General features: G+C 39.3%; 2 protein-coding genes across 3 annotated transcripts; one reads left to right on the top strand and one right to left on the bottom strand.

Moving 5' to 3' along the window:
• Positions 1-193: 193 nt before the first annotated feature.
• tshba (thyroid stimulating hormone subunit beta a) lies at positions 194-7,144 on the bottom strand. Of its 2 annotated transcripts, XM_030051873.1 has the most exons (4): positions 7,065-7,144; positions 1,434-1,573; positions 1,116-1,320; positions 194-715 (listed from the first exon to the last, which is right to left on the bottom strand). In XM_030051873.1, exons 3-4 carry the CDS (start codon positions 1,275-1,277, stop codon positions 437-439), a joined length of 441 nt encoding a protein of 146 aa, XP_029907733.1. In that variant the 5' UTR covers positions 1,278-1,320; positions 1,434-1,573; positions 7,065-7,144; the 3' UTR covers positions 194-436. The 2 variants fall into 2 exon arrangements, with proteins under 2 accessions (XP_029907733.1, XP_029907735.1); XM_030051875.1 differs by lacking the exon at positions 1,434-1,573 and having other exon boundaries at positions 7,065-7,107.
• slc5a8l (solute carrier family 5 member 8, like) lies at positions 4,544-11,936 on the top strand. The gene is made up of 15 exons (XM_030051497.1): positions 4,544-4,756; positions 5,110-5,175; positions 5,433-5,484; positions 5,773-5,840; positions 6,253-6,407; positions 7,109-7,249; positions 7,352-7,481; positions 7,581-7,669; positions 7,910-8,022; positions 9,315-9,382; positions 9,500-9,586; positions 9,763-9,944; positions 11,297-11,406; positions 11,524-11,609; positions 11,730-11,936. Exons 1-15 carry the CDS (start codon positions 4,559-4,561, stop codon positions 11,934-11,936), a joined length of 1,752 nt encoding a protein of 583 aa, XP_029907357.1. The 5' UTR covers positions 4,544-4,558.
• The last annotated feature ends 497 nt before the right edge of the window (positions 11,937-12,433 follow it).

The following is a 12,433-nucleotide window of genomic DNA, read 5'->3' as shown; positions in this document are numbered from 1 at the left end:
GTTTTGTGTTGTGGTGTGACTGTGTGCCACAACAAAGTACAGTCCAGCACACAATGTGATTAAGTCAAGCACAGCTTAGTCAGAGAGCTATTTACAGACTTCAGCTTTAATTGAATTGCATTCAGGATATTGGTTTCAGAGTGAGCGCAGTAACTCTGGGTGTCACGCATGGGGGGCAAACAGGGAGGCTAAATAAAGTAATGAGGCTGACAAAAATACCAGGCTCAACCCCCACAGTAAACAGAGATGTAGGGCTGCAGCACAGACACATAAAGTAACAAAGGAACAATGCAGCACGATGGCTCAGTGAGTAAGAGCACAGACAGTGCAGCTGTCATTTTATTCTGGTAAATGATAACATTTGGCTTCACTTAAAACATTCATACATCATTTCAGCTCAGTAATTTGAATGTAGTAGACAAAAATAGCACAAGAATCAAAAGGGGATCATGTAGTTGCTCTGGCCCAGGTATGGGTACACATGTCTGAGTGGCTTGGTACACTTTGCCCCGTCCCCACTGGCCCTGTGGGCACACTCATCACTGTCTGTTTTGCAGGCACCACAATGGCAGCTGAGAGCCACAGGGTAGGTGAAGAGAGGGTTGGCGTCAGCGGGACAGCCAGGCAGTATGGCTGTGCGGTACTCCACCTTGTCATAGGTACAGCCTCTCTGGATGAGGAAGCGTGGACCTACTATATCCCTCATGTTGCTGTCCTGTAACCGTGCACAAGCACAGGATTAACAGACAAATCATCTCAGAATACATTTTAATCCGTTCAGCTAATGAAACCATGATTTATGGTCCTTATGATAAATAAGAAACAATGCTTGAAATGGAGCATCAGCACTATGTGGCCACCTTATCTAATATCATCACTGTGAACTTTTGCACTATTGAAGATCTGTTGCTTCTGATCCTTACTGCATATTGTGTACTATGGACTTGGTTAACAAGTTATTGCATACACCACAAAAAAGATCCAAAGTTTAATTCCATTAACATGCATATATTTTACACTTCAAAGCTTTTCAGCAAAAAATTCACATTGTTATTTTTTTTTTCTAACTCTTGAGGTTAATGAGTCATTTCCTCCAGTGCAAAGCATGTACATACCCTTGAGTAGCAGAATCCCATGCAAATAGTAGTATTGATTGCCACGCAGAAGTCACACTCTGGCTTTTCTACATACAGAGTGTAGTCAGTGGGGATACACATGGGAACAACTGGGCTGAACAGCAGGAAAAGGAGGCAGCAGGCGAACACTGAAGAGTCCATGTTAAGCAATACCTTTGTTATTTTCTTTAAATCAATTTGAGACCTGCACAGGAGGAAAAACAAGACAAACAAACAATTGACAAGTGGATAACAGATTTGATCAATTGTATGGTCTGGCATCTTAAAATAAATTCTTCATTCCTGCATGCTGCTAACCTCTGTGTGTAAAGGTCACTCACTGAAGAGATCTGGGCACCAGCAGGCCTGACGATGCTGTGAGTCTGACCATGGTTGATGATCAGTATTTATGTGAACATTATAACCCTCCTTCCTTTTTCCAGGCTCCTTGTTATCTTCTATCACGAAGAGTGGGTATTGAATTTTTGGTCCATCATGTAAATGACATGAATTAACAATTTCTTTCATGAACAACGGTAATCAAATGACACTGACGCAATGGATTCTAAGCCAGATGAAATCTCTGTGCAGTTCCCTATGCATCTGATTCTGCAATAAGGTGTGAAACAAGCAACGGCCACTGGGTGTCACATGTGCAAAATCTTGATTTCTTTCTTGAAAGTACTAATATTTTTTTGAGAAGGTGCACATACGGTGCATTTACCTGGATTTTGCCACAGTTTGAAAAACAAGTAATCTTACTCTCATTTGAAACACGGGAAATATTAATTTGCAAGTACAAATTATGCAGGCTGTTACCAGGCAGGCACAGTGGGTTAAACAAAGTCCATGTTGAAGAACAATGTGCTCATGTGCATTAGTCAGAACACAAATGGTCACACTGAGTGCCACAGACAGAACGTGAAAACAAAACATTCAAAGTCCAAGCACAAACAGACCTCAGGAAGTAAACATGAACGGCTGCCTTGATATAAGTATGCACAGACACCTTTACGGTTGATGGACCTAACAGCTGATTTGCTGTTTAGAGTTTAACGGTTCAATCCAAATCTAGATTCTACTGAAACAAGTCTGTATCCTTACATGAGTTGAGCAGATAAGAATTTTCCAGCACCAACACTTTTGAGACTGAATGGATTTCCTTATCGGTGTTGTTTAATGATTGCTGAGGACAATCCCTGGTTATGTGCCATATTAAGTCGTAATTGTGAAGCATGTGAGTTGTTTTGTATTTTACCTTCATTCACTACTTACTCAAGCTGCGATACATGGACACAAAAAGGTCAAGGTGCTCCTGTGCTGCTTTTACACAAGATATACAGCATGCATTGGACTGTTTGACACAAACACAGCAAAAGCAGTTACTTCTGCGCTCTTTTCAGTACTCTGTCTGATAATTGTTATATTTTTATGGTGTGCAGGATTACATCAGTACACTGTGTTATCACTATCTAATAATACAGTCAGCATATATACAGAAAGATAGGAATAATGATGAGGACATCACAATTAAATGAGACTACTGTGAATATGAACATCTCAGCTCACTGATATTAGCTGTTACAACAGAAAAAGTTTATTCCATTCTATTCTTAGATTTACTATACAACAACACTGGCATATCTTAGACACGCACTCTAATTTGAAGGATGTTTTTGTCTAAATCGCTTTTCCCACAGAAGAGCTCATAACCTGAAAGATGGGATTGTGCAGGCAGATTGCCAAACTAAAAAGAAGCCGCACTTTGCCTTCTCTCCTTCTTTGTTTAAAACCAACTCCTTTACCCATTCAAGGACAGGAGAGAGATGCAAAATAAAAACCTGCATTACTTGCAAATGTAATTTATTTTCTGTGTTACCCATGCATCCTAGGTTATGTAGGCAAAAAAAAACAAGACAATCCAAAAATAAGGCTTTCTGAACACAAAAGCTGTATAAGGAGGAAGGACTTTCACTCTCTTTGGGTTAACGTGTTGGTGATCTAAACAACCTGTTGTACTGTACAATTTCTTCACTCCTAGGCTATTAGGCAATATGATCTGACAGCGTAATTGTACATTGGTTTCCTTGTCTATATATTTTTCTGTCTGCCCTGATAGCTTGTCAATCCTGAATGTGCTGATGGTGTTAATTACCTTCAGTCAGAATTTAGCTATTGAAGGTTACTTTTTGGCAGATGGACTGAATTCATTAATGAATTAATGATTTTCTGTGTGATGACATCACTTAAATTTGATGTTTGAAACACCCTCATTTTTGTACTGAATGACATTGAGAGTAGCAGAAGTATTCGTTCTTAGTATTATATGTGCACATGATCTTCAAAAATGTGGTGCCTATCATAGAAGCCAATATAGTAGGTTTTCTAGTAACTATGATTCAGTGATTTTTACTTTGTTGCCTGCAATCATTTTAGGAGTAAAGTAGGTGTCACATTTTTCCTGTAATGGCTTTCTGATCTTGAAATGACTTGCTTGTTATGCATTCCTCTAATCATTTCCTAAGATATGTCAGTGCTAAATAAAGAAACGAGAGCCACATTTTTTTGACTCATGCAAAAAGGATGTGGTGGAGGGTGTAGTGACCCAACAAACACCTCTGGTTATCTAAGATTTGACGTGTCTTGCCCTCTGAAACCGCTAACATCACTGATTTGCCGAGTTACCTTGTCTCAAACTGTATAAATGGCAGTCAAAACTGGAGATGCTTGACAATACAACGTCCCATATTTACCCTCAGAGGAGCACCAATATAACTTCAAGTACAGACTACAGGATCGTAACATTTTACAATCCAGGAAAAGTGTGACTGTTTGTCCTTGATAGATTATTAACTATTCCAAACTAATCTTTAAAGTCTGCCGTCACCATCAGGATGAAGCAGTGAGATGAGCAGTTGAGGTGTTGCACTGATCCCAGGTAGAATGGAAGGGACTCTATTCATCGATAGACTGGTACCAATGAAGGAAGATTCATTTTTCTAAACTTTTACTTGGAGTTTGCTATACTTTATAGGTTCCAATGAAAGAGCTTGAAGCTTGATGTTTTTGTGCAGTTACTGAAACTAAGCTTTTTCACTATTTAGTGCATGATTTTTCATTGAAGTCACAGCTTTCTACTGTAAAAGAATTACGACTTGTCTATATATTGAATTGTGAGTAGATTATCAAGAGAGACAATTACTCATTAGCAAGATTGCATAATACAGGAAAGCGGTGGAATTTAAGTCATCCTTAAACAGCAGTTACAAGATAAGTGCTTGGAGGATCTTTCTGTTGGATTAACCATGGTGGCCTCCTTCTCTGTGTGGGACTATGTGGTGTTTGCTGGAACAATTTTGGGGGCTGCCGGCATTGGCCTCTTCCAGGCCATCCGCGACCGCAAGGAGACTTCCAGCAGTGAGTTCTTACTGGGTGGACGCCAAATGACAGCTGTGCCGGTTGCCATGTCGCTCACTGCCAGCTTCATGTCTGGCATCACAGTAATTGGCACACCAGCTGAGGCTTACCGGTATGGAGCTGCCTTCTGGCTTTTTGGCTTTTCCTATGCCATCATGTCCACCATCACTGCTGAGGTCTTTGTCCCCCTTTTCTACCGACTGGGGATCACCAGCACGTATGAGGTGAGAAGACACTGCAGACTATTAATTGTAATTGTATTATGTCACAGACGCTGGGTGGCAGCTGAAAGGGAATGAATGAATTTACAGCTAACAGGTGAAAAAGGAAGCTAGAGAAATACAGTCTTTTTATGGAACTAATGGCTCATCTTGTGTAGCATCTTGTAAGGTTTTATGGTCATACAGTATCCAAAAGCTGTAAAAATACTACCTGTAAAAGATGAGAGAACACGGGAACAAAGAAACAATTTCATTTAGTCAGTATGGATACAAAAACTAAGACGTCAAGCAGTGTGTGAACCCAGTTATCAGTCCAAATGTGTCTTTGACTGTCTAGGCTTCCCTTTCCTTTCTAGTATCTGGAGATGCGCTTCAACAGGACCATTCGGATAATTGGAACAACCATGTATATCATACAAACGGTAACGCAAACATCATTTCATCAGAAAGAGTGGTGTTCACATTGAGTTTAGACAATGAAAACCAAAAAGGCAAAAGATAGGAGAGCAGGACAAACACCCAAGATTAATATGGCAAATTTTGTAATATTAAACAGCACCTGTCTTTTTCCTTTGGTGAATTTATGTAAATTTGATTCTTGAAACCAATTCCCACCAGCCATTAATATGAATCATACATTTGTTTACATCCAATCAACTAATGGCTGCATCTTTCTCAGGCCCTCTACACTGGTATGGTCATCTATGCCCCAGCTCTTGCACTGAATCAAAGTAAGTCCTGATGCATGGTAGGTTTTGGAAATAACTAGGCCTATGAATAGCAGTACTGTTTGTGATACTTTAGCTCCCTATAGGCAACTGTGAGCTCCCATTACAATTCCCCACCCTTGCCGCAAAGTATACAGTGTATCTACATAGTTACCTACGTGAAAATCTAATTAAAGTGTGTTTTAGTGTAACTGGCGTGCAATCTGCTGATACCTTCTGCTGTCCTAAAATGTCGCTTTGTTTCTGATAATTTAATGGAGTCATAAAATGGACTTTTGTCTTGTCATTCAGTCACTGGGCTCGATCTGTGGGGAGTGCTGGTGGCTACAGGAGTGGTGTGCATCTTCTACTGCACTTTGGTGGGTAGTATCTGTTGTAAAAAGGAATTTAATGAATGATCTGTCGATTTAATATTGTACAAATAGTGACGGAAGTGCACTCAAACACAATGAAAACTCAAATAAACTTCACATGCTTGAATAATTATTCAGTGTTTTGTTTCAGACTTAAACTAACAGTAATAATGTATTTCATATGATGACACTTGGCGGATGACATATTTATTTTGGTTTCTGCGTCAGACAATAAATAGCATCTCTGATCTAATGTTTGTGTCTGCATGTGAAACGTATGTATTATGCTTTCCTTGATTATGTTTAATTGTGCAAGTATTGACATATTGTCATTGTTGTTATCTCTAAAGTGCTGGCACAGTCCGCACAGAAGTATTTGACAATGGTTAGATTGATTTGCAGCTTCATTCTGTTTCAGGGTGGTCTGAAAGCGGTGATCTGGACAGATGTGCTGCAGATGGTGATCATGCTGGTTGGATTTGTGGCTGTCATTGCGAGGGGAGCTGTGCTGCAGGGAGGCCTGGGGAAGATCTGGGAAGATGCTGGGAATGGAGGCCGACTAGAGGCGTTTGAGTAAGCACACATACTGACTGAGGTTGAATAGTAGAAGTAGACGCAAGTGCACTTCCTTGCCAAGGATTTCAATGTAGCTGACTGCTGAACTTTGACATTTTGATGTTCAAAAGGCAGAAAAAGAGGTACATCAGAAAGTCTTAAAATGAAATAAAATCAGAGCATTAATAATAACGCTCTGATTAGTGTGATAAGTGTGATACCCAAACTTGTAAGCATCTTGACTCCAAAAACAAACTGGTGCAAAAGAGGTTTTTTCTGCCTTTTAGTTTGTTTAACCTGATTGGAATACTAGAGAGGTGAAGTTTCCCTCATAGGGACAATTAACAGTGACAGGACAGTGTCCACAAACATGTCAGTCACACACACTAAAAGTATGACATCAGTTAAGTCAACTTTACTGTAATTATCTAACCTTTCCATCACTCGTTGTTTTGTAACCTGAAAGGAAACTTAACTGACACCTGAGTGAGCAAAAACCAAAAGACCAAACCAAAAACCAAAAACTTTTAAAAGACTATTTCACTGCAAACTTCATACACTGATGATGTAGAAGGCTGATTATGAGTTACCTACAGATTCGGAATTTGTAGCTTTGGTTGCAAAAAACACTGGATCTTTGTCATGCCAAATATCCAGAGACTGTAGATGCCATACCTTCAATACTCTGTCCTTGTTGTTGTCTGTGCTTTGTTTCCTAGCTTTGACCCAGACCCTCTTAGGCGTCATACTTTCTGGACCATTGTAGTGGGTGGCAGCATGATGTGGACGTCCATCTATTCCATCAACCAATCCCAGGTGCAGCGCTACATCTCCTGCAAAACCTTAACACATGCCAAGATGTGAGTGTTTCTAGCTGTCGTACAAATAACATATTCGTAGATGTGAGCGAGACTGTGCGCGCCCACAGGCAGACTGACATGGCTGTGTCTTTGATCTCTCAGGTCGCTGTACGTGAACATGATTGGCTTATGTCTGACTGTGAGTCTGGCTGTGTTTTCTGGCCTCACCATGTTCTCCATTTACAAGGACTGTGATCCCCTCACTAATGGTAACATAAGCGCCTCCGACCAGGTAATTGTGATAGGGTAATTGTCTTCTTATGCATAATCTGATGGAGCTCATAAACTATGTAACCCAACAGTAATAATTGTGCCTGTATTTGTAAACCAGCTGCTTCCCTACCTTGTAATGGACATTCTGGCGATTTATCCTGGTGTCCCTGGATTATTTGTGGCTGCTGCATATAGTGGGACGCTAAGGTGAGACGTGTGAGACAAATATGGACAAATTCTTTCATATCACAATAAGTATCCTAATACATGAAGGAAGGAAAAGCATGAGCTGATGCAACCTCAGATCATGAGATAATCCTAATTATTTCTCTTTGACCTTTTCTATTCTGTGTTCTATATGCTACATCCAGCTAATCTAATCTATAACTTATATGCACCAACCTCTCTGTTCAGTACGTTACAAGACTTTTATTGCATCTGTTTCAGCACTGTGTCCTCCAGCATCAACGCCCTAGTTGCTGTCACTATGGAGGACTTTGTCCTTCCTCTGTGGAAAAACTTGACAGAGAAACAGATTTCCTGGATGAACATGGGTCTGAGTAAGTTGTGTTCTGACACTGGTATTCTTCAGTGATAACAGATGTAAAAGTAAAAACCTATTTGGGAAATATTTGCATCTTAGGATTCTGTCTTACAATGAAATGATACAATGGTGACTTACAATGAAATTAACAATCAGATAAGTTAAAACTCTGACGCTGCTTATGATATAAGATTACAATATTATAAGTGTGAGTGTGAATGCCACAGCAGTCAATAGATGTACACTAAAGACAATAAAGCAAAAACTGCCATAGCACTCCTGCAGTCATCATATGGCTCAGAAAAGTGAGAAGAAATGAAAAATGAAAAAAAAAAGATTACTATTATTACTATTATTATTATTTTATTATAACTTTATTATTATTTTGCATGCATTTGCATATCAATCAATAATAAAATAAGAATAAGAATTAAATAAAATTATGAAAACACCTTAAAGTATAATATAGCTACATAAATTTATATTCCAACAGTAATCATTATGCATTATGAATCTGGACTTTGCAAGATACAGCACTGTATCTTATGCTGTTCTTGGCACTGATAGTGATCATCGGTTGGGACACAAAAAATAAAGTAAACCTCGTGTTTACACTGCATTAAACAGAGCACTAGACACAGAAAGCAAGAAATGAACAAAATATAATGGTGATAATGGTGTATAGACTGTGGCACTGAGATCATGCGAACAATGTTTAGTTGTAGATAGACCTAAAAGAAACCACCATAGAACATGACACATGCAGTCTCTTTCATTAAATCCAATGCCCTGAACTCCTTTTAGGCATGTAGTTGTCCAGGGAGCCTCTTCCACCTTGCTCTTTCATTTTGTCATGTATGTTCATCTATGTGCTTCTACGTTGTTTAATTAAATGTTAAATAAATACGGCAGGTTGCATTTTTGAGACTCAAAGAAAATCACATTATCGTTCATTCTGATATACACCGAGCACTGTATGATTTATTCATCCTGCTCATACTCTGGCACCCTAAGACAGAATGTCTGTTTAATGATTCAATGAATGAAAGATTTCAGCTCCACCTAACACTCAAGGAAGGCATTCTGATATGAGGCAGACTGAATTTGCACATACCATAACTGAGCTGTTTAAAAATAAACTTTGTAGAAACAAAAAATGTTTGAAAATTATATTAGGTAGCCACATTTTTCTTTTCAGCTCAGCTGCAAGTGTACTAAAGCTGTGAATTTCTACTGAGGGTATTTTTTTCATGTATCTGAAGACTGTCATTGGATAACCAATTAATGTCATCCTGACTCAAATCAAAGGTGTGCTCTTTGGCTTCCTGTGCATTGGGATGGCTGGAGTTGCTTCTGTAATGGGAAGCATTCTGCAGGTAAATCTCCCTACAACCATGCAGTAAAAACAACTACAGTCATGTACTGCTCTACAGCACTACCTATTGCTCAATATTGGGAATTGCAATCAAACCTCTTGATGTTTCTGTTTTCAGGCAGCTCTATCTGTATTTGGAATGATCAGTGGGCCTCTTCTTGGTCTCTATCTGATGGGAATGTTTTTTCGCACACCAAACTCAATAGTGAGTATTTTACATCGCAAGTGCATTCACATTCTACCATTCCACACCCTGGACAAAACCTACAATCTTGATGGAAAAATAAATCCATATGAACAAGTGAAACGTTTAACAGTTGAAGGACTACAGTCTAATATGGTGGCATACTGCTTAACTGTATATTTCTATTTGCTTTGCAGGGAGGATTTGTGGGACTGGTCACTGGTCTTGTGTTGACTCTGTGGGTGGGCATTGGAGCCCAGATTTACCCACCCACAGATGAAAAGACCAAACCACTCCCACTCAGCACTGCAGGCTGCCAAACAAACCAGAGCTCCACAACACTGGCTCCCTGGACCAGTCCGGTCACAGTAACCCCTGAGTGAGTCACATCACATGCACAGTATGAATAGTGATTAGCGTATTATGTACCAAGTATGACCAAAAGTGCCAATAAACAATAATGGCTCCAATAGCACTTATTAACATGAATATTGACTTACCAAATTTTGGGAACAGTAAGAAAAACTTTAAAGTAACCAAGATGTGAGGAAACAGGAAACAGATTTAAGGACAAAGTTCAAGGATTTATTTGGCTATTCATAATGGAAAACTGTGTCACACATGGCTCCGCCTCACAGCAGACGTACTGGATTACAAGTATTAGATTACAGGTAAACACGGGGAAATGACTATATTCCATGGTCCACAGGCATGGCTCAGCGAATATACAGCAAAAACAGGTATCAGTCACAATAAAAGCCTGCGTAATAAAACAATATAAAGACAATCAAGAGCTTTCTATAAGAATTTATAGATTACAGGAATGGAGAAAGATCTGTTTCCTCATAGGTTGTGGTCACTGATAAATGAGCAGTGGGATCAGAGCAGTTTGCAGCAGGAGGTGATATGAGCTCGTGCTGCAGCTATAGAGCAGTGGCTCTCAACCTGGGGTCCAGAGACCCCCAAGGGTCCTTGAAGAGGCTTTCAGTGTTCCCCAGAAAAATAGGGAAGATTTTACTTTCATTATTATTTCACAGACCAGACATCAGCCCAGCGAGAGGATGAATAAGAGCGACTATTCTGTTCACAGGTTTCACATTCTTCACTGTTAATCTGCCAATCTGCAGTATAAGCAGTTATGGAATAATTAAACCTTATCAGATGGGGATCACTGAGACTACATCTTATCAAATACAGATCTGTGGCTCGATGTGTATCAAACTGGGGGTCGCTGACACCATAGATTTGAGAACCTCTGGCTTAGAGTTCAAATTTGGTGAACTTTGACCAGCAGAGTCACTGTTCAGCACTGTTTACCTCTGAGGGGTGGAGAGAATCAAGCATCCGTCCTCAAATTACTAGCTATCCATACTGGAAGCAACAAGCACAGTAATAATAATAATAATAATAATAATAATAATAACAACAATAATAATAATAATTCAAAGACTTGTGTCACTGCACCTCGACCAACAGTGCCACCTGTTTTGTGTGGGCACGTCTTGTTGTGCCTGCTTCTAATGTGACCACGGTCTTACTCGCTTATGTCTTTTATAGGGAAGATCCAAAAGTTTTACAATGAGAAAAGATGGACCTGCACAGGTCATAGACATACAAGAAATCTTTTCTGCTCAGTATCACATTGGTCCATCGGGACAAGTGTGGAATATTGGATCTGGTCATGTTGGGGTCACAAGAGTGAGGACTGAAATGATTTGTCTCGTCCCTCAGCTACCGGCCAGCACTGGCAGACTCCTGGTACTCCCTGTCTTACCTTTACTTCTGCATGTTGGGCATACTGACCACCATGGTGACTGGTCTTGTGGTGAGCGCAATGACAGGTGATCCATCATCTTCTACTTTCCACAAGACAAAGCTAGGTTTGGTTCTAGAAGTTCAAAATGAAACCGTCAAAACAAGCACATCCAGGTATAATTACTCATCTTTTCCTTTTTTAGGTGGATGTAAGCAGGAGAAGCTGAGCTCTAAGCTGTTTGTGAGGAAGAATGACCTGATGTGTTTCACATGTTTCCGTGATTCACAGGTAGAGATTGCAGCTTTTGTTGGACAGTTGGCAACAAATTGAAAATATTTTACCCACAAAACTACAAGGTGTTTTTGGCAGAAGTTGTTGATGTTCTTCAATATTCTCAACCCACTACAGGCACCAGATGTGACAGAGAAGGCTGCCACAGATCTCGACATGGAAGCTGACAACTTTAATTTCAAAGACTTGGGTCTGACATACTCGATAGAGATGTTGATAAAGTCACAAAATTTTAATGCTGCTATGTCAATACAGTATTGCAGTCTTGGAGATACATTTATATATGTATATACGATAACTCAATGGTTTGGTGCTACCGCGTAATGGGACACTTCATCTATTCACTTCACAATAAATCATTTTCACCCTAGAATGTGTCTATTTATACTGATGCAAATTTTGGTGTATTTGAAACATGCTACTTATATGAAACACTGCTGTATATTTCATGTTTCATTTTTTGTTTGTCAATTCACAATTACAAAAAAGAATTTTGAAAATCAATTTTTCAGGGAGGAAAGAACAACATGTCGTGCTAAGAGGGAAACTGAATTTGCAAAAAAATCAATTATGTTGCCATAAATGCTTGCACATTTGAGATATACTGTAATGTTTTGTTTTTATTAACAATATGTATGATATTATTACTGCTGTTAGTTTTACAACATTTGTTAGGCCTGGTTATTTTTAAATGTAGTGTGTTCACCATTTATGGTACTTCAGACAATTTTGTCATTAATAAATCCTTTGTTACAAAAAAATAAAATAAAATTCTGTAATGTTTACTGAAAACACACAGTGAGTGAGAGAGAGAGTACCTG

This window comes from Myripristis murdjan, chromosome 5 (genome assembly GCF_902150065.1).
Source record: "Myripristis murdjan chromosome 5, fMyrMur1.1, whole genome shotgun sequence".
Taxonomy (NCBI): Eukaryota; Metazoa; Chordata; class Actinopteri; order Holocentriformes; family Holocentridae; genus Myripristis; species Myripristis murdjan.
The sequence above is the reverse complement of the archived record's forward strand: the minus strand, read 5'-3'. Positions and strand labels throughout refer to the sequence as shown.

What these genes read in the sequence shown, in the direction of transcription:
- tshba (XM_030051873.1), bottom strand. Translation starts at nt 1,277, where the DNA reads ATGGACTCTTCAGTGTTCGCCTGCTGCCTCCTTTTCCTGCTGTTCAGC. An exon ending in TGGGATTCTGCTACTCAAGG is followed by an intron (nt 716 to 1,115) that starts GTATGTACATGC and finishes GCACGGTTACAG; the next exon opens with GACAGCAACATGAGGGATAT.
- slc5a8l (XM_030051497.1), top strand. Translation starts at nt 4,559, where the DNA reads ATGACAGCTGTGCCGGTTGCCATGTCGCTCACTGCCAGCTTCATGTCT. An exon ending in GCATCTTCTACTGCACTTTG is followed by an intron (nt 5,841 to 6,252) that starts GTGGGTAGTATC and finishes ATTCTGTTTCAG; the next exon opens with GGTGGTCTGAAAGCGGTGAT. An exon ending in ACCTTAACACATGCCAAGAT is followed by an intron (nt 7,250 to 7,351) that starts GTGAGTGTTTCT and finishes TTGATCTCTCAG; the next exon opens with GTCGCTGTACGTGAACATGA.